The sequence below is a fragment of the Oryzias latipes genome, chromosome 17 (genome assembly GCF_002234675.1).
Source record: "Oryzias latipes chromosome 17, ASM223467v1".
In the NCBI taxonomy this organism is placed as follows: domain Eukaryota; kingdom Metazoa; phylum Chordata; class Actinopteri; order Beloniformes; family Adrianichthyidae; genus Oryzias; species Oryzias latipes.
The window spans coordinates 14,388,181-14,414,764 of NC_019875.2; the positions used below are offsets into that span (position 1 = coordinate 14,388,181).

General features: G+C 41.2%; 1 protein-coding gene across 2 annotated transcripts; it reads right to left on the reverse strand.

Moving 5' to 3' along the window:
• Positions 1–510: 510 nt before the first annotated feature.
• b3gnt5 (UDP-GlcNAc:betaGal beta-1,3-N-acetylglucosaminyltransferase 5) lies at positions 511–13,686 on the reverse strand. Of its 2 annotated transcripts, none has more exons than XM_023965320.1 (2): positions 13,491–13,686; positions 511–3,220 (listed from the first exon to the last, which is right to left on the reverse strand). In XM_023965320.1, the coding sequence occupies exon 2, from the start codon at positions 2,935–2,937 to the stop codon at positions 1,774–1,776; it is 1,164 nt and encodes a 387-aa protein (XP_023821088.1). In that variant the 5' UTR covers positions 2,938–3,220; positions 13,491–13,686; the 3' UTR covers positions 511–1,773. The 2 variants fall into 2 exon arrangements, with proteins under 2 accessions (XP_023821088.1, XP_023821087.1); XM_023965319.1 differs by lacking the exon at positions 13,491–13,686 and adding an exon at positions 7,367–7,554.
• Positions 13,687–26,584: the final 12,898 nt, after the last annotated feature.

The following is a 26,584-nucleotide window of genomic DNA, read 5'->3' on the forward strand; positions in this document are numbered from 1 at the left end:
GTTGTGGCACTGAACTAGGATCTATTTGGGGGGGGGGGGGGGGGGGGGGCATGTGTTTAAACATACCCTCCATTAAAAATATAAAACCTGGACATAATCCCATTTCTAAGAACAAGACTGCATAACAAATAAATATGTTGTAAGTAAATTTTAAGATGTATTTTTCTTAGCAGGGCGAAATATCCCACACCATGCTAAAAAGTTATGTTTATTAAATCTAATAGACCATGGGCAGCCGTGGTGCAGCGGTAGGGCGGTCGACCTCTGATCGGAAGATTGTAGATTGGATTTCCACCTTCCCCGACCATGTATCGAAGTGTCCTTGGGCCAGACACTGAACCCCAGATTGCCCCTGGTGGAAGGCTGGCGTCAGTGTTCGGCAGCGGAGCCGCCATCAGTGTGTGGATGTGACTGACTGTTAAATCCTTTGGGCCTTCAAGGAAGGTAGAAAGGCACCACACAAGGAAACACAGAAGATCGTTTGTAAAAAGTCTTAGTGATTGAACAGCCTTGAAGAACACGGTTTATTTTGGAGGTAAATAAATCTGGTAGACAGGAGCAAAGCGTGAAACATCTTTAGAATTCATACAGAGGTCCAATTTGGCATTTCTTTTCTTCTCCTCCAAGGAATCCAGTCTGTGGACATTTTTTGAACTAATGTGGAAACATCTTCTTGTAGGATACATTTTCGCAAAAAACACCAATTAATTTAATAAACTAGAAGCTTTTAATTTAAAGGAATTTGCATGTAAAACTTTTTACTGACTGCACACATTGTGCTATTAGGAGGAAGTTGCAATCTGGAGTCAAACTGAGTTGCTGTCAATATTGTCCGTCAACAGTCATCACACAAACAAGACACCAAACTGAAGTGTAAGCACACAAAACGCTGCCAATTTTATTAAATTGAGGGGACTTAAAAAATATAAAGATATTCAACATTCTGTCTTTTTTCTTAGATAATTTTTTTTGAAATTCAAGACATGAAAACATCAAAACAAAGATGGGTGCTGTAGAACACCAATTGTTCAATATCTGAACAATAAAGATCCAGTCAGGTACGGGAAGAACTATCCAAAGTAGCACTCATATATAGATCCTAACACAAAAGGCAGTCCTTCTCCAAATAACTTTTTCACATTCTATGGACCACAAGATCAACTCAAACTGTAGCATAAAAATGACTGATAGTCTCGTATAAATGCACATGTAAACAAAAACAAAACAAAACCTTTGGCTTCTTTTTTTAACAAACTCAGTGCTGACGTCCAAATGAAAGGACTGAGGTAATAGCAGAAATAAAACACAAAACAAAAAACATACAAATGGTTGTCATTTTCCAGGTTAAGCAGGAAAAAAAACGATTCTTTATGAACCATTTCCTAAAAATGAACTTCTGATCTAACAGGACTAGTCATCCATCAGTCTTTTCTCATTAATTGCTTCGTACTCCTCAATTATAGATTATTTTAGTCAAAACAGAACAATAGATTAATAATTAGCAGTCCTAGAAACAGAGACAGATCCGCATTGTACTTTTGGTAGCTTTTTAAGTTCTAGTAATTCAAATGTTAATCAAATCTGTTTTAATTTTGATTGTTTAGACTCAGACTTAACCATAACATTCAGGAATCTAGCTATAAATAATATTTCATATATGTTTTTACAAAGGTCAACTTACTAATCGTTAAATTATGTGATCTGTATTTTATTATTTATTAATAAATTGGCATTTATTCTCCCTACTTTGTTTCACGCTGACAAACCTGAGTATTACCATAGAGCAGCTTTGCAAGGGTATGTGCCCACAAAGGAGGGCCTGCAGAGGAGAGACACCCTAACCACCGCACAGTACAGCCTTCCAAACCACCCTGAGGTCTCCTGTTTTACCCGTGGGTCCGTCGCTGCCTTCCATAAATCGTAAATGTCATCCACGTGGCTATGTGAGGTTAACATCTGGTCGTAGATACAGGGGTGGTAAGGCGCCTTGCCTTCCCCTGCAAAATACGGGTGTTCCTGAGGAGACAGGCCCACGACGCTGGCGCAGATGCCCATGAACACATCATCTATGTGAATCGAGGCATTCAGGGCCAGAGTGGCTTGGTAGATTTTGGCTGCTACGTCCCCAGAAACCACATAGGCAGCTCCAGCTGTGTAGTCCGGGTAGGACAACCACGGGTACGTTTCAAAGGCGACGTAGTATTTGCTGTACTTGCTGCGAACGGGTGGGGCTCCCCTGTGCACACGTCCAACCCAGAAATCAGTGACACCCCTGGCACTTTTCCCCTGTAGGTACTTCACCAAGTTGGGCATGTGGACAAAGATGTCATCGTCGGCAGTCATGAAGAAGCGGGCGTGTGCACAGTGGCTGTGCACCCAGTGGAACTGTAGGATCAGTTTCAGGGTCAGATTGTAAAAAGAGTCCACAAAGTCTTTCTGGATCAAGTCTCCGTGGAGGAGATCCTCTTCAACGAGCTGTTCCTGGAAGCCGACGCCACTCTGCCTGCTCCACAATGGCTCATTTTCCCTGGTTGGAGGAGCTCCTAAGGCAAACAGTACCCTGACCGTCACCCCCAGAGTGTTTTGTATGTAGCTCTCATTGCCCCACGTGGATCTGATTGCATTTCGTCTTTCAATGTTCTTTGGCGACGATTTGACAAACAGGAGGAGGAGGACATCCTGGTTAGCACATTTGTCCGGATGATCCAACAGGTAATGGAAGTCACTGAAGCTCCGGGCCTGCTTATGTGGGATGGTGAGGCTTTTGTTGATGTAGGTAAAGCTGTTGATCAGGTACCGGAAGGAGTACGACTTGACGTGACTGACGACCCTGTTGTCTAGCTCTTCCCAGCAAACCATCACTGTCGACAGGACTAGGCATGTGGCTAGCAGCTGCACAAAATGACATTTTCGTATCCTGAGGGAAACCCCAACCATTCTGGGATCTGGTTGACTGCCGTCTGTCGAACCAGTTTGGTGAAAGGTATCAATGAGGCAGAAGGCTTGGTTAAGAGTCAGGGAACACTAGATGAGAGTTGAGAGTTGGGTTACAATGTCTCACTACAGCACTTGAGTTTTCCATTATAGACTTTCTGCAGCCTCCAGAAGGAATAAAAGGTGGTTAATGAGTCAATCTACTTCCAGAGTACCGTTCTCCCTTTATGACGGAGTTGATCTTCGGCAGTCTGAGATTCATCTTTTGCCCTAAAAGCTTTTAGACCTGCAGAAATAAAAAGATAGATGAAGTCAAGTTCATTTTCTGTTTGTCCATTTGCAAAAGTGAAAGTGTTGCTTCGTTTAGGTTTGAAGAAAAGACGTTATTGCTTTTCAAATGAATTAGCAGACACCGTATTAAAAATATCTTACCCAATGACCAACTTACTGCGGCTGTCCTGCTGTCACAGTGTCTGGATCTTTGTTTAGATTAAGATAAGAACAAAAGAAAGCTAAGGGAGGGCGCGGGGTGTCAAACAGGTTCTGCTGTGTTTGTAAAAGCAACACAGTGGGGTCAAGATAACTAGCTAAACACTAGATTTCATGAGAGGAGGAATTCAAAGTTGCTAATGATCACCACATGTATTATACAAGAAAGTAAAAAACATCAAGCTTTTTACTTTATGTTCTGAACTTTCAGGAGGATGTATTGGACATCCTGGAATGAAGCACTTGTGTAATCATTTATATTCTAGTTCAGGTGTACGGACTTTGAAAACAAACTTATCAGATATCTATGTTTGTTAATAATCCAGTGCAGTGATTATTTAGAAGTCGAGACATGACATCGGGACATACAAGTCTTCTTTCTTTGAAACCCTTATCCAAGCGGCTTTATCAGTCACCCTCACCAGTCAGTATTGTCAATGTTCAGTTTCAGTTTGGTGTAATTAAATCTACAGAGTAAAACAAGTTTCTGTTTAAACTTGTTTCAAAGTGTCCCTTTACTAGAAACTCTAAATGCTAATCTAAGAATTCCCTGTCATCCAGATACTATCACACATCACACTGATACTTACAGAGAGGCATTAGGGTGGACTTTGTGGCCCATCCATGTATTAAAACATCAGATAAATATTTGGTTTGCTAAGTTTCTTCTGCATAAAATACAGAGGGACCATTTACATGAGTTAAAGATAAATGCAGGGTTTTAGATGTTTGACAGGGTCTTGGACACATTGAGAGGAGGGAGAGTGGTTGGAGCTACGAGTAAGGAGATGTGGATGTAGTGAAGGAAGACATGATGGAGGAAAAATGTGGGTGAGGAGAATGCAGAGGATTGGGTTAGATAGAGGCAGATGATTCACTGTGGTGATTCCTACAGGAAAGCAGTTTAGAAAGTCCATTACACTTTGTTATGATTGTATAGTGGTCTAGCTCTTCATTCACTTTTAAATCAGTCAAGGGAATAAATAAATAATATAACAATCCAATAAAGTACAAGCTTTAAAAGGAACTGGTAGAGCTGAGTGTGGACACTTATTTTTGGGGAAAATCTTTAGATAGATCTTTTCTTTTTTTAAAAACATTTAAGACCTTTTGTTAGCGGTGGGCGATATGGCTAAAAATTAAAAAAAAATAAAAATCCAATTTATTCATTCCAAATTCGATTTTAAATTCTGATCGATTTTTTTCTCCCTGCTTTTACTTTCTTTAACACAAATGATGGAATATATTTAACAAAAACTATTTTAGTTTAAAAACTTTGGTGATTGGCTCTAACAAAGTTCAACTAAATACAAGCTGTAAAAATGTTTGCAGAACAATATAGCAGCTGTTTTGTGAGCTACCGCTAGCTGGAGCTTCTCATAAAAACAAATAGTAGAACGCACTCAGCAGAGCATTTTTGGCAGCAACAGCCTTGAAAAGGATTTTGCTGTGTGTGGTTTAATGCTCCAAGTTTGAAGTCACAACCTCACTGTGACCAAAATCTCTGTGAACACTTTTTTTTATTTTTTCCTCCTGGTGATTCATTTTTACATGGAATCAAAACAAAAACCAGTGTCCCGCTGCTTTGAATAGCGGCTGGGTTCTTTCTGTTATATTAGTGCAAAAAAAATGTATCAAGGAAATCTGTTCTGGTAAGCTATTAGTCATTGATGATGATCAACATGGTAGTCACTCTCCAGTTGGGTTTTATTAGTCATGTTTTATTTTTAACACGAGTTAAAAAGCTAAAGAAATGATGATAGTTTTCTTTAAAATGATATGTAAGGTTTTAGGAAAGAAAGAGTTTTTTTTTATTTTATTTGATCCATATCTACTGAGCCCGTGTCCTGACATTAAGATATAAAAATATATCTTGTTCCCACAGATTAATATCTTGTTCCCACAGGTTATTATGTCGTTCGCACGAAATACTATTCCGTTCCCACAAGATACTATTGCGTTCCCTCAAAATACTATTCCGTTCCCTCGAAATGATTAACTCGTGCGAACACAATAATTATGTCGTTCGAACGCAATAATTAATCCGTTCGAACGCAATAATTATTCACGTCATAAGTCATTCACGCGGATATGCTCTTTGTACGCCGGCAAAAGCCGCTTTCAGCGGTAACTTCCGTGTCTCTGTGACCCATATTCGTTCAAAAAAGGAACATGAAAAACAAAAATGATCACTTTATTACCGTCTCAATGAATATAAGAAAAATATCAAAAGATTTATGATAACTAGGCTGCTTTGTCATACGATAGCTCCTGCTAGGCTAGCTCCGCCGCAGAGCTCTCTGATCATGTATGCCGGCATTTGGGCAACTGGCTGGTCTGTCTGTCTCTTTTGCCGGCGTACAGAGAGCATATCCGCATGAATGACTTATGACGTGAATAATTATTGCGTTCGAACGGATTAATTATTGCGTTCGAACGACATAATTATTGTGTTCGCACGAGTTAATCATTTCGAGGGAACGGAATAGTATTTTGAGGGAACGCAATAGTATCTTGTGGGAACGGAATAGTATCTTGTGGGAACGGAATAGTATTTCGTGCGAACGACATAATAACCTGTGGGAACAAGATATTAATCTGTGGGAACAAGATATATTTTTATATCTTAATGTCAGGACACGGGCTCCGTACATATCACTGCCATGTGCTTCAACTTTTAAAAAAAGGCAGTATTGTAAGTAATGTAAAATGTCAGAGGGATGGAAACCTTCCTAACTGCTCAGAGAAATATTTCCACATTTGAAAGAAAACAGGAAACAACGTCTTGAGGGTTGGCAGCATGGTGGCGGGCATGTGGTAGTGTAGCAGCGGTAACTGACAAGTTAGTAGGTGGGGGAGAGGGGCTGGGGGGGAACTGAATGCAAATGCCAGCGCAGCACATGCTACAGCCAAGCTGCTCCATAATAGAAGGGTTTACAGGCCTAAAAACCGCTGAGGGTCAGAGAAAGCACTGGGACAAAACAGAGGCCATCAGAATAGCACAATGTCAGACCATAATAGGCTACATCCGATCAGGCAGGAGCTAAAACTGAGGAGGGGGTGGGGGCCACAACAGGGCCCCACGCCTACTGCACCCTGGGAGCTTGTTTTTTTCTTTTTCTTTTTTGACAGGGCACACGTCAGATGGGGTCTCAGGCTTCATGACGGAAAAAAAAAGCTCTGCCCCACCTCTGGTCAACAAGTAACACCCAGCATTGTGCTTCACCTCCCGCTAAAGCCAAACATCAAATAAATCAATCAAACTTTATTTATAAAGCACTTTTCATATAAAAGCATAACACAAAGTTAAAAGCATGACATCACTTGCTGCAGTGAAACTCTACACAATGACACACACCAGCGTAAAAAATGTTGTTCTGACATTAGAGGAATAGATTAATAAACGTCTTTATGATGAGGATACGAAAGAAAAGAAGAGGCTTATACCGGATGTGATAACTTTACATCTTTACACACGCACAAATCCGTTTAAACAGGTTTGGATAGTTTTGACTTTTAGCTGCACCGCTTGTGCACACACGGCCCTAAAGAGCCCTCTCGGAGAGAATTGTTAAGGCCTCTTAGACTTCTATCTGACCCCGGAAGCAGCATACAACTAAAATATAGTCAAAGAGAAATAAAGCAAATGCACAAGGCTGTGATCCTTTTTTTAGATGACACACAAATTTTAAAGTATGTTCTGTATTAAAAGTTCAAATTATAACCAATATATTCTTCTTTGACCGTGTTCTCAGTGTCACAGAGCACACGGATCCTTTTCCACTTTAGCCAAGGCTCTGAGCCGTAAAGTAAACCAACACCAAACATCTTTTTAAAAGGGCAGTTTGCATAAATACGTTTAAAGAGGAAATTTACTAAAGTAGGAAGGAGGGAATGATATGAAGGAAATATCCTACCACTGCTAGGTAAATTTAAGACTTACCAACAAAAACAAAAGTCTGTCTGTAAAGCAGGCACGCTCAGTCTTCCTGCTCTCACCGACTTTTCCTGTATCCTCAGGCAAGGAAAGAGCAAACAGTGTCAGAAGCTGTTCTTCAGTAGTCTGTCTGATGGTTCTTCTCGTTTCTCATCTGGTCTGAGCGTTTGCTGTAAGTTGCTGACAAATGACTCTCCCTCCCTCTGCCCCACCCATCAACCCTCCGTCCTGTCCCCTCCCTGCTGGTATGTAGGTGGAAGTAAAGCCGAAAGAGGGGCGAGACAAAAGCCCAACCTTTCACTCAATGTCTCTGCCTGGATAAAGGAAAAAGTTTGGACAATGAACTCTTCTCTGCATCGACAGAGCAGCTGCTGAAAGCTGTGGCACTAGGATAAGGATGGAGGGTTAAGCATGAGCGAGCAGGAATCCAAGCGCAAGAGTGAAACCTTCCTTCCTTGTAGCAAACATTTGCATGTCCAGTTTTTTAGAGGCTATGATGAGAGCTCATTGTAAGAAAAGTAGAGCTGTGTTTATTAAAGAATATTCACAAATCAAATCAATATTCACCTTCAAAAATACTAAATCAGTCAAGTCAATGAATTTGTTTCCTCCTATTAGGTCAGAAATATGTCTTTTTTGAATCAGCTGCATTTGTTTAGTATTGAATATGTTCTTGTATATGAATATGTTTTTTTTTTTTAATATCCACACTTTACTTTGCTATTTTTATCAAATCATGCTGAATCAATCCAGTATGACCAAATACCACATTATTAAACCATTTCAAGCTTTTGGTTGAAAGTGAAAAAAGGGAAGCCTTGCGTGTCAGAAAAGAGGTTCTGGAAGTTTGCAAAACATTTTTCGAAATTGCGTCAGTGCATGAGTGGAGTGTTTTTATAAACCGACCAGACACAGGATTGTCCTCCCTTCTGTTTGCTTTTGTGTTAATAGCAGATGCTATTGTGCGAAGGTAACTTGATGCTCTAGTTTGCTTGTCCTGACAACCATTTGAAAATCCACCAGCAGAATTAAGCTCTTTTAAAAAGGCTAATTACAGAGTAAACACAGAAACAAAGCAGACAAAACAAGTGTCCCTCCATTCCTTCTGTTGATTCTTCAAAAATAACATTTCAAGAGAAGCTTTGTTCTTGGAAATGTTAAAAGAACCTGTTGAACGTGAAGCCAGCGTGCATGCTGTCTGCACCCATTTCCCTGCAGGATGATCTGCAGCTGGTACCTGCAGTTGATTTTCATTTTGCACAAGTCGGAACATGGCCCTTTTTGATTGTGCATGCAATGTAACCCCATTTCTCAATGGTGTGACAAATTGACAAAACAAGTCATTTACCCTGTGGTAGAGCCCTGCGCTGGATTATTTTCTTCATCCCCCCCCTCGCCCGCCGAATATCTGACCATTACCGCTACGTATGTGTTACACTCCCGCTTGCTCCCGGAAAACTCTGAGAATTTATTCCAGCACAATATTAGAGATACATTGATTTTGTGTCTTCTCCCGTCCCGCAGGAAAAAAACAACAACACGTATTTGTATTGATGTTATTAAAGAGATTCATGGGGTTGTTTGCTTTGTTTCCCTGGCCTGCATGTAAAAAAAAAATAAAGTAAATAAAGACAAAACATACAATACAGTCAAATATAATTTTCTTTTTATCAAAAAGTTTGCACATAAAAATAGACTGCTTTGCAAAAAAAATGTACATAATATGATCAAATAGGCTACAATTATTAGCCAAATGTCGCAGGTATTCTGTTTGAAAAGTACAAATATGAACAAAAACATCCAAATTTAGGCGGCCTGCTCAATAACACTGGCATCATCACGCCTCTTGGCAACGAGGGGCTGTGCTCAAAAAACAACATAAATAAATAACATAAAATAAACAATGTTAACAAATGAATTTAACAAATGAATCACTTTGAAATATTGCTGTGGAGGAAGAGGATGTTGCTGATTGACTGCGGTCCCAATCCCGTGCGTCTCTCCTCCAAGATGCGCCCACAGACCCTAGAGATACTCTGAAGGAAGGTGCACTGGATGCGGGGATACTATAGGTGAAATTGCCAGCTTTGATAGCGCTGGGAAGCGCTCTTTGTTGAACTTCCATCATTGAAGCACGCTGTCTGGGTTCTCAGAGGCGGGAGCTGAGATATTAAGCCATCTCATCATCGATCGGCTTTGGCACTGAAGCAACGGACGCATCGTCTTCCCAGTCTGTGAATCGGTCTGTGCTTTGCTTTTTGGCTGGTCCCTATCCCGCTGTGTTTTTTTTAGCCGCCCGCTCCCGCCTGCAGCAAAATTCAAACCGTCCGCTCCCGCGAGATTTGCGTTGGGTCCCACAGGACCCAGCGGGGACTCAATCCCAATGCAGCCCTCTACCCTGTGGTTCAACAGCACATTCAGACCATGTTGTTGTCTAAACCAATCAGAGACCATCGCATCAGATATTTCAGACTTCCCCGGCGTGTGTCAATTTCTGATAATCCACACTTCCATTATCCCTTACATATCCTCTCTAGAGTAATCACAACTTAATACAGTGGCTCGACCAGGTTCCCAGCCCACATCCATTTATGCCCATAATATGATGTACAGTTTTTATTGCAAAGATTAATGGAAGATAATGCCTGTCAGTAGTGCTCTTGTGATTGGTTCTTATACATTTTAAGTATTCAAAGCTCAACGCATCTGTAAAACACATTTCCTGCTGCGATAAACGCAGTGTTAAAGTGTTCCCTCTCCCTTTCAGTAGAAAGCAGCAGCAAATAAACATCAGTCTAAGAACATAAAGGGACTGTAAAAGCGTGCTGTTAAATGCAATGCAATAGAAAGTGTGCCTGCGGTTAGGTTTGGTCCTGGAAAAGTTCCCAACTAGGGCAAATGTCAGCTGAGAACCCGGTTTTGTGGCGTCGTGCTCATGTAGCTTTTCTGAGTCAACATAACGTCAATGAGCTCAGGTCAGGGTTCAAAAAAGCAGTTTATGTGAGTTACCACGGTAAGTTTGAAGCTAAGGAAGTGGATAACCTCAGCTTTCGGTTCCAAAAACTGAGGTATATTTCAGGGTATGTCAAGTTGCCATAGCAACTCATGCTCTGAACATAACCTGGTCTGGAGCAGGTTTAGTTGAGGGTTAGTTGGTTGCAGAGAGGTGAAGCAGCATGGCGTGTCCATTTGAAGACGATTCAGTCCAGGGGGGGCGAACAAGTTTGACACCAAGAGCCGAATTTTTTCACTGTGAGAGTAAAAGAGCCAAACCACACACTGACCTGCCAAGACGTACACACCTAAACACGCAATTAAAGCCGTATTATTTTCCATAACACACTCCTCTCCCTACAACAGTACAGCAAATAAACACAATCTCAATCCCTCTTTCGGCTTTTCCCATCAGGGATCGCCACAGTGAAACAACCCTCCCTCAAGGATGAGTCGCATGGGTAGCAACCCTCTCAATCCAACCGGGCTTGGGACCGATACAGCAGCAGAGAAGGGAACAGGGAGCAGCCCGGAATCGAACCCAGGTTTCACAGATGGAAGGCGCCACAAACCAGCACGAGCTAAGTACTTGTGTCCACCCTCAATACACACATCAAATGCAGCTTAGCCAGAGTTAACACAACGACTACTCTGGAGGTCAGATAGCCCCCCCACACACACACACTGTCTCTATCTCACTCTTTTCTCTGCCTCTCCCTGACACACATAACTACTCAGTGATGTGCGGTAAGGTTAATGGCTGGTGAGGCACTGACTCCTCTGAAGTCAGATTCACGATTATAAAACTGAATAATTCACCATTCATCCAACAGCATTTAACTGGTAATTCTTTATAACTCATCAATATTCCTCTTTCAATGACACACCAACAACTATTCAAATATCTGGACAGAGCATCCTGAGTAATTCATATTCACAATAAACACATTAAATACATTACCTTTCAGATGTGTGTAGCATACATTAAATTTTGACCTTCAGTAAAAATGTTTTACTATTATAACTTTTCTTATGATTGACTTTTTGCATGAAAAACAGATAATTGATGAAATATTAAAATAATCACACAAGCATCTCAGTGGGATTTCTGGCATCTGTTGTTTCTTGTAATCCTCTGCAGATCAGGTTTATATTCAGTCGGAGCCTCTCTGATCAGTTCTTTTATGTAGGTGTCGGTCCGAACGGACCGGTGCCTTAATTTCACATGTTTCAATGTAATAAATAGGGACTGGCAGACATATATTGAGGAGAACATCGACAGCAGCTTGAGAGCAGCTCTTTGACACACGGGGATTTTTCCGTTCTCCACAACGTAACAGGCCTTCTTTCAAAAGAGATTTCAGCTCAATCATCTCCGGTTCTCTCGCTCCCTCATCAGTGACAAGCGAGGATCTCAGGCAGTCAGTCTCTGCATTAAAGGGTCGATGAGAAAAGTGATCTGCCGGTCGTTTCTGCTGCAGCTCCTCAAACCGCAAAGTAAAGTTTCAGTCCAGCAAGCGGCATCACATACTGCACTCTATTCATTTGGATTAGAGCTTTCTGCTGTGAGCTCCGCAAAGAAGGAAAGTGGAATGATGGCCGTTTTGAATGTGCACTTTGAAAAGCTTCAACTTGTTAATAAAGGAGACAATTTGTGTCAGATCAGGAAGTGACTTGCCATTCCATTCAGTAAAAAAGTAAGAATCTTCCCATTCTTCCAGAAACGTCCTGTGTTCATCTTTAAACTCTGAATTATGCCATTTTGACCATGAACAGTCTGCACGCACATCAAATGTTTATTTATTTTTTCCGGCAAATGATTGGCGGTCACTTATGTGTCGGGAGCAGCATCAAAATCTGCGATCCATTACGCTAACTCCTATCCGCTCTTTTGGAATCGACATACCCAGAGTAAGCAAGTTCAGGTGGATTTCAGTGAGAGTTCAGGGTTAAAACGTGTTTAAACGTGGTTTCAACATGCCTTCTGGAATACCCCCCAGGTGACATTGGAGACTGTTCTCCTCAAGCTACACAAAGCAATGTGGAGTGGGAAGAACCAGTCACTTACCCTATTTATCAATTTTTCTGTTTTTTAAATATCAGCAGTCAAAGAAAAAGCAAATTAAGATATTTGAAGCCAAGAAGCTAAAACGGTTAAAAAGGAATAATATGCTATTGGGGAGCTCTGATAGATTCTATAAAGTAATGTGCTGTCAACCCAAAATGAGAGGACTTTCAAAATAAAGCTCATGTAAATGTAACAGTTGCTAAAGCAAATAACATCTGGAGAATTGTTTTTAAATTGAATAAAATTACATTTAAAAAAGAGGGGTTGATTAGTGATGTCTCTTTAAGACAATGACTACAATCAGACAATTTTTGTAATTTTATGGTTCCAAAGTCTGAAGTTTCTAATTAATCTAAAACTTTTCTTTTTCCACATCAGTTGCCGACATATTTTGTTGGATAACCGAGAAATACTTGAAAGCTACTTTTAAAATTAGGTCCAAATCTCTTTCTGATTCCTGAACCAGTCTGACCTCTCAAATTTTTAACTTGCTTTCTTTTCTTCCTTTAACTTATCTTCTGAATCAAAGAGAACCAGAACTCTCCAAATGATCTCTGGTGGTGTTTTGGTGTCCTCAGAGGCAACCGTGGATTTGTTTTCCCCCAACCCAAGACAGTTATTTGCGTTGCCTAGGTGTATCGAAAATAAAAATGTAAATAAAAAGTTTGAAAAATAAACCACGGGGAATAAAAGCTCTAGAAATTACCCAAACCCACCAAAAGCCAAATTCTTTTAAAAACAGTTACAAAGATAAAGAAGTCAGTATCATTTTCACCAACATTAAAAAAGTTCAAGCTAACAATGTCAAAGCAACATATAAGGAAACACCGTTGCCATAACAATCAAGACTAGCTTAACTGCTAACATAACAGACATCTTTTAAAAATGGCGCTAAAGGCACCACAACCCAGAACCAGCACTCATATGACACCACTGTTCCAGCTAGCATGCTAGCTAGACTCTTCCACCACGCGGCAAAGTTGAAGTTGGCCTGTCGTTAATTCTTTTCAACTATGAAAGTAAACAAATGGACAAACAACCCCACTGCGGTGTGGTGAGATAACTCACCGTCGGTTTTCCTAGTCCGACAACCAGCTCCCGGGGCTCAACTTGGCTTCTCATCGTGCTTTGATGAAAACTACATTACCTCGGTCCCGACGGGCAGCCCGCTCTTTCTGTCGCCGCGACGCTGAAGTTAGCTTCTATTCGAATTTCAGAGGAAATCTGGTGATGATGACGAAAATCATCCTTCTGGAAAAATGCGGCGAAGAATAGAAAACGGCCTCATTACAATTACAATATAGACTGAATTTAATCTGTAAAATACATTTCCGAGTTAAAAAAAATATGGTTAACATAGTAAGAGATATATATTTTCATTGAAATAAGGCAAAGTGAATCGAATTTATGACAATAACAAAAAGGATCACAGCTTTTCCCCCAAAATGATAAAGAAAAAACTAAATAACACTGACAAAGATTGCAAAAAATATATGTGCGGATAAATGTAGGGTAAAACATAAAATAAAAAGGATCATGAATACATACAATTCAATAGAAAAATTCTAAACTGAAATAACTTAACAAAACTGGACATCCCTGCCCTTAGACCCTCCCACGCGGTCCTAAATATTAATACATTTTATTCATTTGTTTTTTGTCAATGTCAGACTATGTTGAATAAAAATAAAATAAAAATAAAAGACTTCTAACTTTAGTCACAAATGGTTTATCTCTATAAAATGTATTTATCTGTACTCAAATCTATATTAACATTTGAAAAGAGGACAGAAATTTGGGTTAAAACAGTCACTAGTGTGTAAAAATGTCTCCATTGTCTTTTATCATCTGGCTTTAATCAGTGAAGAGAATAATCTAAAAGGAAACCGGTGTTTTACTGGAAAACAGGGAAACAAGAGGAAAATAGTGACACTGAGTCACCTGAAAATTTAGATTAGATTAGATTGGATTCAACTTTATTGTCACTGCACATGTAGGTACAAGGCAACGAAATGCAGTTAGCATCTAACCAGAAGTGCAATAAGCAGTAAGTACAGAATAAAGGTCTATAGTATGTACAATAACTATACAGGTAAGTATTATGGACATAATTTACATATATTAATACTATAAGCACGATATACAGATAGGTGTACTCATTGATTATTATTGACAAATTATTGATTTATTGCCATTTATTATTATTGACTTACTAATGATTTATTATTATTATTCATAATGGATTCATTATTATTATTATTATTGACTTAATTATTTATATATTGTTATTATTGACTTACTATTGACTTATTGTTGGGCTTTTCTAAATAATTTAAATTACATGTCAAAGAGGTCTAAAACTTCTACATGTTTAAAAATGATTTCTAAAAATTCTTTTTAATCATTTTTTTTATTTGTAAGAAATCGTGCAACTATGCATTTTTCATTAAAGTTTGATCTTTTAACTGTTTCTCTTATTTAACAACAACAAATGATGTTTATGTATAAATTATATACATATATATTATATATTTCTATATATGTATAAATATATAGAAATATGAATATGTATAAATAATATAAAAGCTACTTAGATGACACTAAAGGCTATAGAAATCATTGTCATGTGGGTGCCGACAACCTCACCAAGATGGCGTCGCGCTCCGCCACCGTTAGCCAGGCTTCCCAAGTGGGCGATATAACTCATTGGGTCCCGATGGGTAATCGCGGGACTGGCACATGGGAAGCCAAGGTCCATTCCTGGGAAACTTCATTCAGGGGGTCCTTGGGCAAGACCCTTAGTGCTACAGCCTTGCTCCTCCTGGTGGGAAGGGCATCTAAAAATATCTGCCAAACCACCTTTGCAGATCAGTGAAAGCTGCTTTGCTGCGGCAACCCCTGAAGGGATATGGCAAAAGATGAATGACATCCTCGAGAAAAATGAATTTCAGTCTGTTTCACAAGGGTCTAGTTTTTGGCATGCACCAACCAAAAGATCATTTGAGAAGATCACTAAGGCTATGTCCCAATTCCCTCCCTTCTTCCTAACTACTAAAAAACTATATAGTGTGGGACCATCTTGAGTCCTGGATTTCAAAAGCTATTCGGACTATATGATGACTATTGATGGTAGATTGTTGGAAGGTGTGAAGAGTTTCTATAGAAACAGTAGAGCGTGTGTGAGAGTGGGATGTCAGGGATGCGGGATGTCTCCGTGGTTGTTTAACGTGTATATGGATGGTGTGGTAAAAGAGGTGAATGACAGGGTGTTAGGTACGGGTGTGAGCATGGTGAATACTGACGGCAGCGAATGGAGTGTGAATCAGTTGCTGTTTGCAGATGATACTGCACTAGTGGCTGACTCAGCAGAGAGCTTGGCACGTCTGGTTGAGGAGTTTGGAAGGGTGTGCGACAGAAGGAAGTTGAGAGTGAATGTGGAAAAGAGTAAGGTGATGAGGTGTGCGAGGTTAAAGGGTGAACAGATTGAATGTGGCATTAAATGGGGAGTTGTTGGAAGAGGTAAAGTGTTTTCAGTATTTGGCGTTGTATGTCTGTGTGGATGGTGGAATAGGGGGAGAGGTAGAGTTTAGAATGAACGAAGTACGAAAGATATGGGGGGGAATGAAGAGAGTGTTTGAATGTAGGCCACTGGGAAAGGATGCGAAAAGAAGATTGTATGAGGGTGTGGTGGTGCCTGCAGCGTTATATGGGGCTGAAACATGGAGTCTGAAAGTGGAGGAAAAGAGGAAGCTGAATGTAGTTGAGATGAGATGTTTGAGGAGTATGTGTGGTGTGACGCGTATGGATTGTGTGAGAAATGAAGTACAGTAATCCGAGAGAAAACGGGTGTGATGCGAGAGTTGGCTTATAGAATCTGATGTGAGTGGAGTTAGAATGAGAGGAAGACCGCAAATGGGATGGACAGAGGGTGTAAAAAGAGCGCTAAATGCAAGAGGGATGACTGTGGTGGAGGGGAGAGAGGCTGCTCAGGACAGGGATGGGTGGAGAGAGTTTGTGTATGGATGAATGGATGGGTGTGGTAGAGGTCTGTTCTTGGGATGAAGTGGCAAGGGGAAACCAGCCTTGGCTGAGGCCTTGCTGTGGAGGTGCCCACACTGGGCTGTGCAGCTGACCCTGGTGCAGTGTGGTGTGGCTTAGACCAGGCCTTAGACCAGTCACATACACACAAACACACACACACGCGCGCACACACATACACGCATACAGGAGGAGGGTTTGGGGAAAAGAAGGAGGGAGTTAAGAATGTGTGCCCTGTCTAGGCTACCCCACTTTGGTGGGACACAGCCTGGGTATATAGATAGATAGATAGATAGATAGATAGATAGATAGATAGATAGATAGATAGATAGATAGATAGATAGATAGATAGATAGATAGACAGACAGACAGACAGACAGACAGACAGACAGACAGACAGACAGACAGACAGACAGACAGACAGACAGACAGACAGACAGACAGACAGACAGACAGAAAGATAGATAGATAGATAGATAGATAGATAGATAGATAGATAGATAGATAGATAGATAGATAGATAGATAGATAGATAGATAGATAGATAGATAGATAGATAGATAGATAGATAGATAGATAGATAGATAGATAGATAATAGAAAGAAATATGACATCACCGATTTTACAAAGTAAAATCCTGATAAATACGTTCATTTTATGAAGACTATTTATGAATCCACTGTGTTCTGATGATTAAAAACTTGGATGGCTTATAAAGAACACATTAAAATACTCTTTTTTTTTCCAAAAAATTTTTTCTAACACAATGCATTTTGGTCTATATTCGCCAATCTAGTGAGCATCAAAGCACACTGGTTTTGGGCAGAGACTTCTGGGAAATTTCTAGGGCCCTCGATTTTGGAATTGTAGATTCGGACAGCATCTTAAAATGGCAAACGCACCACATAGTGCACTTGGTAGCGTACTGTAAACAGTTTTCAAGTTGTGTTCTTCATGTAAAACTATTTTTTTAAGTAGGTTTAATTAAAAAAAATTAACTAAACACATTATTATTGATAATTTAGGTTATCTAAAAGTAATTTTTAATAATATTTTTAAACTCCAAAAGATGATTTCACTGAACTGCAGCATCATTTTAATTTCCTAAAATTCATTTTGAATAAATTCATTCAAACTATAGAACGTTTAAGCTATGTGACTGGAACTTTTTTTTAGGTGTGTATTATCACCATCACTTTTTAATCCACATCCAGTAGCCAATCAGAATCGAGTTTTCACCCAGTCCATGGTACAACCTAAATTGTTGTAACCCTTATACCAACGGAAAATTTCTTTAGTTCAAATTCAGTTTATGGTTTGAAGTATTAGCTTCTCTAAACTTTGCCAGTTAGCTTTAGCATTACATTAACACTGTGCTTAATCAAAGAAACATTTTTTTAAGCTTTTAGTCTTGATCATTACTAGTTTAGCATTGGGTTAAAATAGCATCTGATCAAAAGAATTACTTTGTAGAGAGTTTGTAATTTAGGGTTTCTGTCATGGTTTGAGTTTCTTTTGTATTGCTTTTTGCTTTCTGTCTTGTTCTGTCATGGTTAAGTTCTATTTCCTGTTTTATTTTGAAAGGTTTCCTGTCTTGTCTTGTTTCTTGAGTTTTACTTCCTTTGGTCCCCATCTGCCCTGATTGTGTTCACCTGTGTCTTGTCTGCCCTGTCTGTTTATAAGTTCTGTCTCTGCCTTCCTCCTGTGCTGGTCCATTAACTTCTGGTCGTGTGTTTAACGTCTTCATGTGTCTTCGTCCGTTCATGCCATGTTTCATGCCCCGCCACAGTGAGTTTTTGTTTTGTCATCCTGCTCTGCAGCGCTTTTTGTTATAATTAAACCCCTTGCCCTTGAACCCGTTTGCCTCCCGTCTCTGCGCCTGGGTCCTACCGGCTCTCGAGCCTCCCGCACATGACAGTTTCAAGGCTAACCCAGACACATGACAGTGAAAGAAATGTTGAGGAAGAAAATTTAGGTAACATTTTAAATAAAAACGTAAGACACAATCGGTGAACGATTGCTGATATAGTCATGTGATGCTTGGTCCGAACATGTCACGGAGTAAGATGAATGGATGGATGGATGGATGAAAAGATGGATGGATGAATAGATGGATGGATGGATGGATGTTTGGGTGGGTGGATGGATGGATGGATGTTTGGGTGGGTGGGTGGATGGATAGATGGATGGATGTTTGGGTGGGTGGATGGATGGATGGATGGAATTAGTACTTTTGGAACATTGTGGTTCTGCATTCTGTAGTTCTGAAAGTGGAGCTTGTGTATCTCTGTGGAAAAATTATTTCAGTTATTATTAGATAGGGTTGTGGTTCTTTGATTGACACCGTAGAACCTGTAGAACATCTTTGTGGGTGTATTCACAACTAGAAGTTTGTATTACCTGACCGTTTGCCATGTCTTTGAAAGCCAGTGATGTTGACAACCGCTGAGCTGAAATCCAACTCTGGTTTTGCAACCATCGTTAGTTGCTGGAACCAGTTTTTCCTTGATTTCTAGATTAAACCTGTTCAATGGCCTTATGGTAGAGTGTCATCTTTGAGACTAGGTCATAAGTTAAAATCCAGGACAAGTCATTACAAAACTCTAAAAGTGCAACCCAATGCCTCACTGCTCAACATTCAGCATTAAGCCGTGTGCTATCTTAGATGACCCCACCCTTACATTGACGTGTTCTCCCTACCATGACAAAGGTGGATAAAGGTGGAAAAATTTCATGTAATCCATGGACACCAGTGAGGTTCACAAATCTTCTTCTTCTTTCTCTTTCGGCTTTTCCCATCAGGGGTCGCCACAGCGAATCATCGTCCTCCACCTCACTCTATCATGGACATCTTCTACCCTAACACCAGCCAACTTCATGTCCTCTGTTAAGACATCCATATATCTCCTCTTTGGCCGTCCTCTTGCCCTCCTGCCAGGCAGCTCCATCTCCAACATCCTTCTACCAATATATCCACTATCCCTCCTCTGAACATGTCCAAACCATCTCAGTCTGGCTTCTCTGACTTTGTCCCTAACACAGGCAACATGAGCCGTCCCTCTGATGTTCTCGTTCCTTATCCTGTCCAACCTGGTCACTCCTAAGGAGAACCTCAACATCTTCATCTCCGCTACCTCCATCTCAGCCTCTTGTCTCTGTCTCACTGCTACCGTCTCTAACCCATAGAGCAGAGCTGGTCTCACCACTGTCTTGTACACCTTTCCTTTGAGTCTTGCTGGCACTCTTCTGTCACACAACACTCCTGACACTTTCCTCCACCCGCTCCAACCTGCCTGCACTCGCCTTTTCACCTCTTTTCCACACTCCCCATCACACTGAACTGTTGACCCCAAGTACTTAAACTCCTGCACCTTCTTCACCTCAGCCCCCTGTAACCTAACGCTTCTACCTTGATCCCTCTCGTTCAGACACATGTATTCTGTCTTACTATGACTGACCTTCATGCCTCTTCTTTCCAGAGCAAACCTCCACCTCTCTAGCTGTTCCTCCACCTGCTCTCTACTCTCACTGCAAATTACAATGTCATCTGCAAACATCATTGTCCAGGGAGATTCCTGTCTTACCTCGTCTGTCAGCCTGTCCATCAGCATAGCAAACAAAAAAGGACTCAAAGCTGATCCTTGGTGTAGTCCCACCTCCACCTTGAACTCCTCTGTCTGACCTACAGCACATCTCACCACCGTCATACTTCTCTCATACATGTCCTGAACTACTCTGACATACTTCTCTGCCACTCCAGACGACCTCATACAGTACCACAGCTCCTCCCTCGGCACCCTGTCATACGCCTTCTCTAAATCTACGAACACACAATGCAGCTCCTTCTGACCATCTCTGTACTTTTCCATCAACATTCTCAAAGCAAAAATGGCATCAGTGGTGCTCTTACGGGGCATGAAACCATACTGCTGCTCACAGATCTCCACCTTCTTCCTAAGCCTGGCTTCCACTACTCTTTCCCACAGCTTCATTGTGTGGCTCATCAACTTTATTCCTCTATAGTTGCTGCAGTTCTGCGTGTCACCCTTGTTCTTAAAGATCCGAACCAGAACGCTTGTCCTCCATTCCTCGGGCATCTTCTCACTCTCTAAAATCCTATTGAACAACCTCGTTAGAAATTCCACTGCTGTCTCTCCTAAGCACTTCCATACCTCCACAGGTACGTCATCAGGACCAACGGCCTTTCCGCTCTTCATCCTTTTCAGAGCCTTCCTAACCTCATCCTTTCCAATCTCTGCTACTTCCTGCTCCACAACAACCACATCTTCCTCCCTTCTTTCCCTGTCATTTTCCACGTTCATCAGCTCCTCAAAATACTCCTTCCATCTTTTCTGTACACTCTCCTGGGTTGTTAGCACCTTTCCATATCTGTCCTTAATCACCCTTATCTGTTGCACGTCCTTCCCATCTCTGTCTCTCTGTCTGGCTAGCCTGTACAAGTCCTTCTCTCCTTCCTTTGTGTCTAACCTGTCATATAGCTCATCATAAGCTTTCTGTTTGGCCTTTGCCACCTCTCTCTTCACTCTACGCTGCGCTTCCTTGTACTCCTGTCTACCTTCCTCAGTCCTTTCTACATCCCACTTCCTTTTAGCCAACCTCTTCCTCTGGACGCATTCCTGTACTTCCTCATTCCACCACCAAGTCTCTTTACCGTCTTTCCTCTTTCCAGATGACACACCAAGCACCTTCCTACCTGTTTCCCTGATAATCTCTGCTGTAGTTTCCCAGTCATCTGGAAGCTCATCCTGACCACCCAGGACCTGTCTCAACTTCTGCCTAAATTCCTCACAAGTTTCTTCATTCTGTAGCTTCCACCACTTGGTCTTCTTTTCTGTTTTCCCTCTCTTCTTCTTCCTGACCTCCAGAGTCATCTTACACACCACCATGCGGTGCTGTCTGGCTACACTCTCTCCTACTACCACTTTGCAGTCATTAACCTCTCTCAAATGACCTCGTCTACATAGGATGTAGTCCACCTGAGTACTCCTACCTCCACTTCTGTATGTCACTCTATGTTCCTCTCTCTTCTGGAAGTAAGTGTTGACTACAGCCATTTCCATCCTCTTCGCAAAGTCCACCACCATCTGTCCCTCCAGATTCCTTTCCTTAACACCAAACCTGCCCATCACCTCCTCATCACCTCTATTGCCCTCACCAACATGCCCATTAAAGTCTGCTCCAATAACAACTCTCTCTCCTCTGGGAAAACTCTCTATGACCTCATCCAACTCACTCCAGAATCTCTCCTTCACTTCTAACTCACAGCCAACCTGTGGCGCATACCCACTGACTACATTCACCATCACCCCTTCGATTTCTAACTTTAGGCTCATCATCCTGTCTGAGACTCTTTTCACCTCTAGAACCCTGTTTACAAACTCCCCCTTCAGAATCACTCCTACCCCGTTTCTCTTCCTATCAACACCATGATAGAACAGTTTGTATCCCCCTCCAATAGTACGTGCCTTGCTGCCCTTCCACCTTGTCTCCTGCACACACAGTACATCTACCTTCCTTCTCTCCATCATGTCTGCCAGCTCTCTGCCTTTCCCTGTCATTGTGCCAACGTTAAGAGTCCCTATTCTCAAACCTATGTTCCTGCCTTTTCCCTTCTCTCTCTGGCCACGGACCCTTCTGCCTCCCCTCTTTCTTCGACCAACAGTAGTCAAATTTCCACCGACATCCTGTAGGTTAACAGCATCGGTGGCGGTCGTTGTTAACCCGGGCCTCGACCGATCCGGTATGTCTAAAGTGGTGTGGATGATTCGCATGGTTATTTTGGCAATTTTTACGCCGGATGCCCTTCCTGACGCAACCCTCTCTATTTATCCGGGCTTGGGACCGGCACAGAGGCAACTGGCTTGCAACCCCTGTGGCTAGTGAGGTTCACAAATCATTTAAGAAAATAGGTTTGGCGCAATGTCTAGTGGGTCTAGATGACCCAACTCCCAATGTTAAAGTGCCTAGGATAGCACAAGGGTTAAAGGGCCTATATTTCATGCTTTTCTAGAGCCTTTCAGAGTAAACTTTATCCATATATAATAATATATTACCTTTGGCACACTACATTTTTTAAAGGAAATTAGTTATTTTACTTTCCTTAAGTAAGACGACTCGATCTCTGAGTCACAGCCTTTCTCTCCTTGTGGGTGCCGCCCATTTCGTGACATCATCCTAGAGCCAGCCTTGGCAGCGTGTCAGCATCTCGCCCACGAAAATGAACAACATTCAAACTTTTGCAAAGATGGATGTGCATGGTGTGCATATAAAAGGAAACCATTTAGCTGATCACCGCTGGTTCCTGGTAGAAAGTGGGTGTGTGTGTTAGCCCGGGGGCGGTACTGACAGCACAGACTCTTCCTGGAAGGGGCTGTTCCTCACTTTCATCTGTATGACTGTGAGGACCCACTCGTTTTTAGTGGATTGGGAGGGGCTGGTGCTCTGAGTGCAGGATTTTAGAGGAAATGTGTGAATGGATCAAAATGCTGCTTTGGGGTTCTTTTTCATAAGGAATTAACATTATAAGACCCCTAAAAGATCAAAAAGTTGATTTTGTATGATATAAGCCCTTTAAGGGCATGGTGCTTAAGAATCACCAAATAGTTCTTGAGCACGGCTGTGTCTGCAGGTCACCGCTCCCCCCAAGGGAAGGGTCAAATGCGGAGAACAAGTTTCACACACCTAGGTGCGTGACAACTAATGGGACTTTTAACTTTTAACATGCACCTGCGGGATATCACAATGGACAGCTGTCTGATGCAGAAGAAAGGATTTTGCAATGATCAATGATTCAGCAGTTTGTAGGAAAAAATGCGAACTGACAGCAACCACTAAGACAGAGTTTTATTCCTTCTTAAGATCGTGTCACACAGCCACTGCGTGCATTTTGTGCATGTTGCATGGATGAAAATTGGTCATACGTGAATATGGGTGGGTTAAGTGAGAAAAGTTGTGGTCTTTATGTGAAATTATCACAGATGTATCATAAATGAACCATGTTAAAAAAAAAACATGTAAGAAGTATAAATAAACCATGCAAAGAACATGTAAATCAATGGAAAACAGGAACTGCATAGGATTATTTCGCTGTTTATATGCAAGTCGTTACTGATTTGTGCATCAATTGTGTAGTTTTAATGTGATATGTGTGCCGTATACACGGTATAAAAGGTATACATGGGTAGTACATGCGTGAAAAATCTGTTAGACATACGTGGAACGGTCGTGGAAAGCCACAAATTTGCACCTCGCAAAAATCACACGCAATTATGCACTCAGAACTGAATTCACATAAAGACCTGTGGGGCGGAACCCTCGATCGACGTCTGCGCACATTGACCAGCGCGAGAAACACTTATGAATTATGTATATCATGCATGAATCACTGAAGAACCAAATTTCATCTGTGGAAAATGAAAAATAGTGTACATAGTGACTGTGTGGCACGGCCTTTACCAGGAATCCGTTTATAGACACATGATAAAGTCCTTTGTCTAATCACTGGTCCGGCTGCAGTCTGTAGAAAACTGCTGCACACCTTAATCTTTTCCAGGTGGGAGTGAGGAGCATGCAGACCTGTGGAAACACAGCATCCACCCCTCTATTAGCTCTGTGTCTAGCAAAAGTAACTGGTACAACACCAGTAAAACTAAACTTTGCAGACATAAGACACTTGTGCCATCAGTGGGTGTAAATAGACCGTAAAGGAAGAAATAAAGTGATTTGCAGATTTTATTTTTCAAGTTTTTAACTTTAAATTGTTTTCTTTTTTCATTTTGGGTGTTTGCTTGCTCTGCATTTTGGTGTTTAGCCTCTGTTCTTTCTTTCACATCTGCTTTCTGTTTCGATTTCTCGCAGTGGCTTTTTGTGTCCTCTGTGTTTGGAGCCTCCTTGTTCTTTGTGAGCTTTTCACATCCTCCTCATACTTCCCACTCATCCTCTTCCTGATGGTTTGTATTTAGTGTTCACCAATTTTCTGTTCTGGTTTTTATTTGCCTTTCTTAATAATAGACTTTATTTGTATAGCACCTTTCGAGATAAAAATCACAAAGTGCTTCACAGTAAAACACAATAAAACGCAGTAAAACACAGAATACAAAGAAAATTAAGAAAATGCTGTTTTAAAAAGCTGCTTTTTAACCCTTGTGCTGTCTTAGATGACCCCACCCTTACATTGACGTGTTCTCCCTACCATGACAAAGGTGGATAAAGGTGGAAAGATTTCATTTAATCCATGGACACCAGTGAAGATCACAAATCATTGAAGAAAAAAGGTTCAGTGCACTGTCTAGTGGGTCTAGATGACCCAACTCCCAATGTTAAAGTGCCTAGGATAGAACAAGGGTTAAAAGAAAACACTGAGTCAGCAGATCTGAGGCTGAGAGGGAGGGAGTTCCAGAGGTGTTTTTATTTATATGAATATTTAATGTTTACACTTTCCATACAGCAAGTAATAAAAAAATGAACGATGATGATGAGCCTGTCCTGGCCACTGTTGGATGAAGGTGGGGTAATCCCTGGATAGGTTGCCAGACTGTCACAGAGCACACAATCATTCCCACACACACACCTATGGGCAATTTAGAGTCACCAATTCACCTGTGAAGCAGTTTTTGGACGGTGGGAGGAAGTCGTAGTGCCAAGAGAAAACCTACACATGCAAACTCCAGACAGAAAGGTCCCAGCCGGGATTTGAACCTGCTCACTGTCAGGAGTTTGTCTGTCGTCTCTCTCTCCTGTATTCCTGCATGATATAAGCGCAGAAGTGCATAACCATCTTTGAGAAATGAGATTAATAAAAAAAAAAAAAAGCAAAACTCTTTCTTGTTTTCTCAACCCATGACTCTTCGTTCAACCACTCATCTTCGTTCTCGGCTTCCGGGCTTTTCCAACCACATCTGGTCTCACCCGTTGTGTTTTCTCGATGAGATTGTCAGGGAGGCCGTTCCACAATGGAGCACAGGAGAAGGATCATATCCTCATTCCTAAGCTGACCTTCAAGCGGGGGATCTGGCGGCTCTGGTAGGTTCACGAGGTGAAGGCAGTTCAGTCCAGGAAGAGCACTTTTACAGACTTCTGTCCTTAACGTAGCCAACTATAGCAGGCTGTAGTTGAAGGCAGTGATCTGTGCGCCTTTTTATTTCATCAAGTTTGTAGAAATGTGATCATAAAGCAGGGATATGATGTGGTTAGTGTGCAGCTGCTCCAGGATGTAGCATCCACTAAAAGGCAATCTTTGTCCACCGGTCAGCTTCAAACTGCTGAGGGCTGGCATCCTCTGGAACCGGAGACAGCTGGGCTCCTGTTTTAGAGGAATCGTTATTAGATTTTTTATTTTCCTTAAAAGATTTAAGTACTTTTTGAGAAAATCTCTACTGGAATTCATGGTCAAACAAGTCTTGATGAATGGAAATAGATGTTCAGGGATGGCCAGCGTGCTTAAATTCCCACCCTAAGCACCTTTTGATCTATTGTCAAAGCATTCCCAGTGGTCTTTTAATTATGAATATGCCTTTTTTAGCCTAAATATAAAAAAAGAAGTGTAATTTTCCTTGGAAATTCACCAGAGATGTGGGTGGGACTGTCTTATTTCCCTTTACTCCTTTATTTATACTCTCTCTTGATAGCTTACAGTCCCACCACCATCCAATCCTTTCAGTCAATTTATTTGCATTGCACCTTTTATCAACATGCTGTAAAAACACATGCTAGACATAAAAGACCTCAACAAACAGGTTAAAGCTATAAAAACTCATAAAACACAACAGAGTAACCCTTGTACTATCCTCGGTACTTTAACATTGGGAGTTGGGTCATCTAGACCCACTAGACAATGCTCTGAACCTTTTTCCTTCAATGATTTGTGATCTTCACTGGTGTCCATGGATTACATGAAATCTTTCCACCTTTATCCACCTTTGTGATGGTAGGGAGAAGGGTGCCTAAGGGTGGGGTCATCTAAGATAGCACAAGGGTTAAAAGCAACAGTGATCAAATGACAAACTACTAAAAAAAAAAAAAAAAGAAATTTGAAAAAAATAAAAAATAAAAAGGACAAACTACCACATGGTTGCCTGGAGCTTGGGGTAGGTCTCCCTTGGGGG

Bases quoted from the DNA above. Each gene is read 5' to 3' on its own strand.
- b3gnt5 (XM_023965320.1), bottom strand. From the start codon at position 2,937: ATGGTTGGGGTTTCCCTCAGGATACGAAAATGTCATTTTGTGCAGCTG.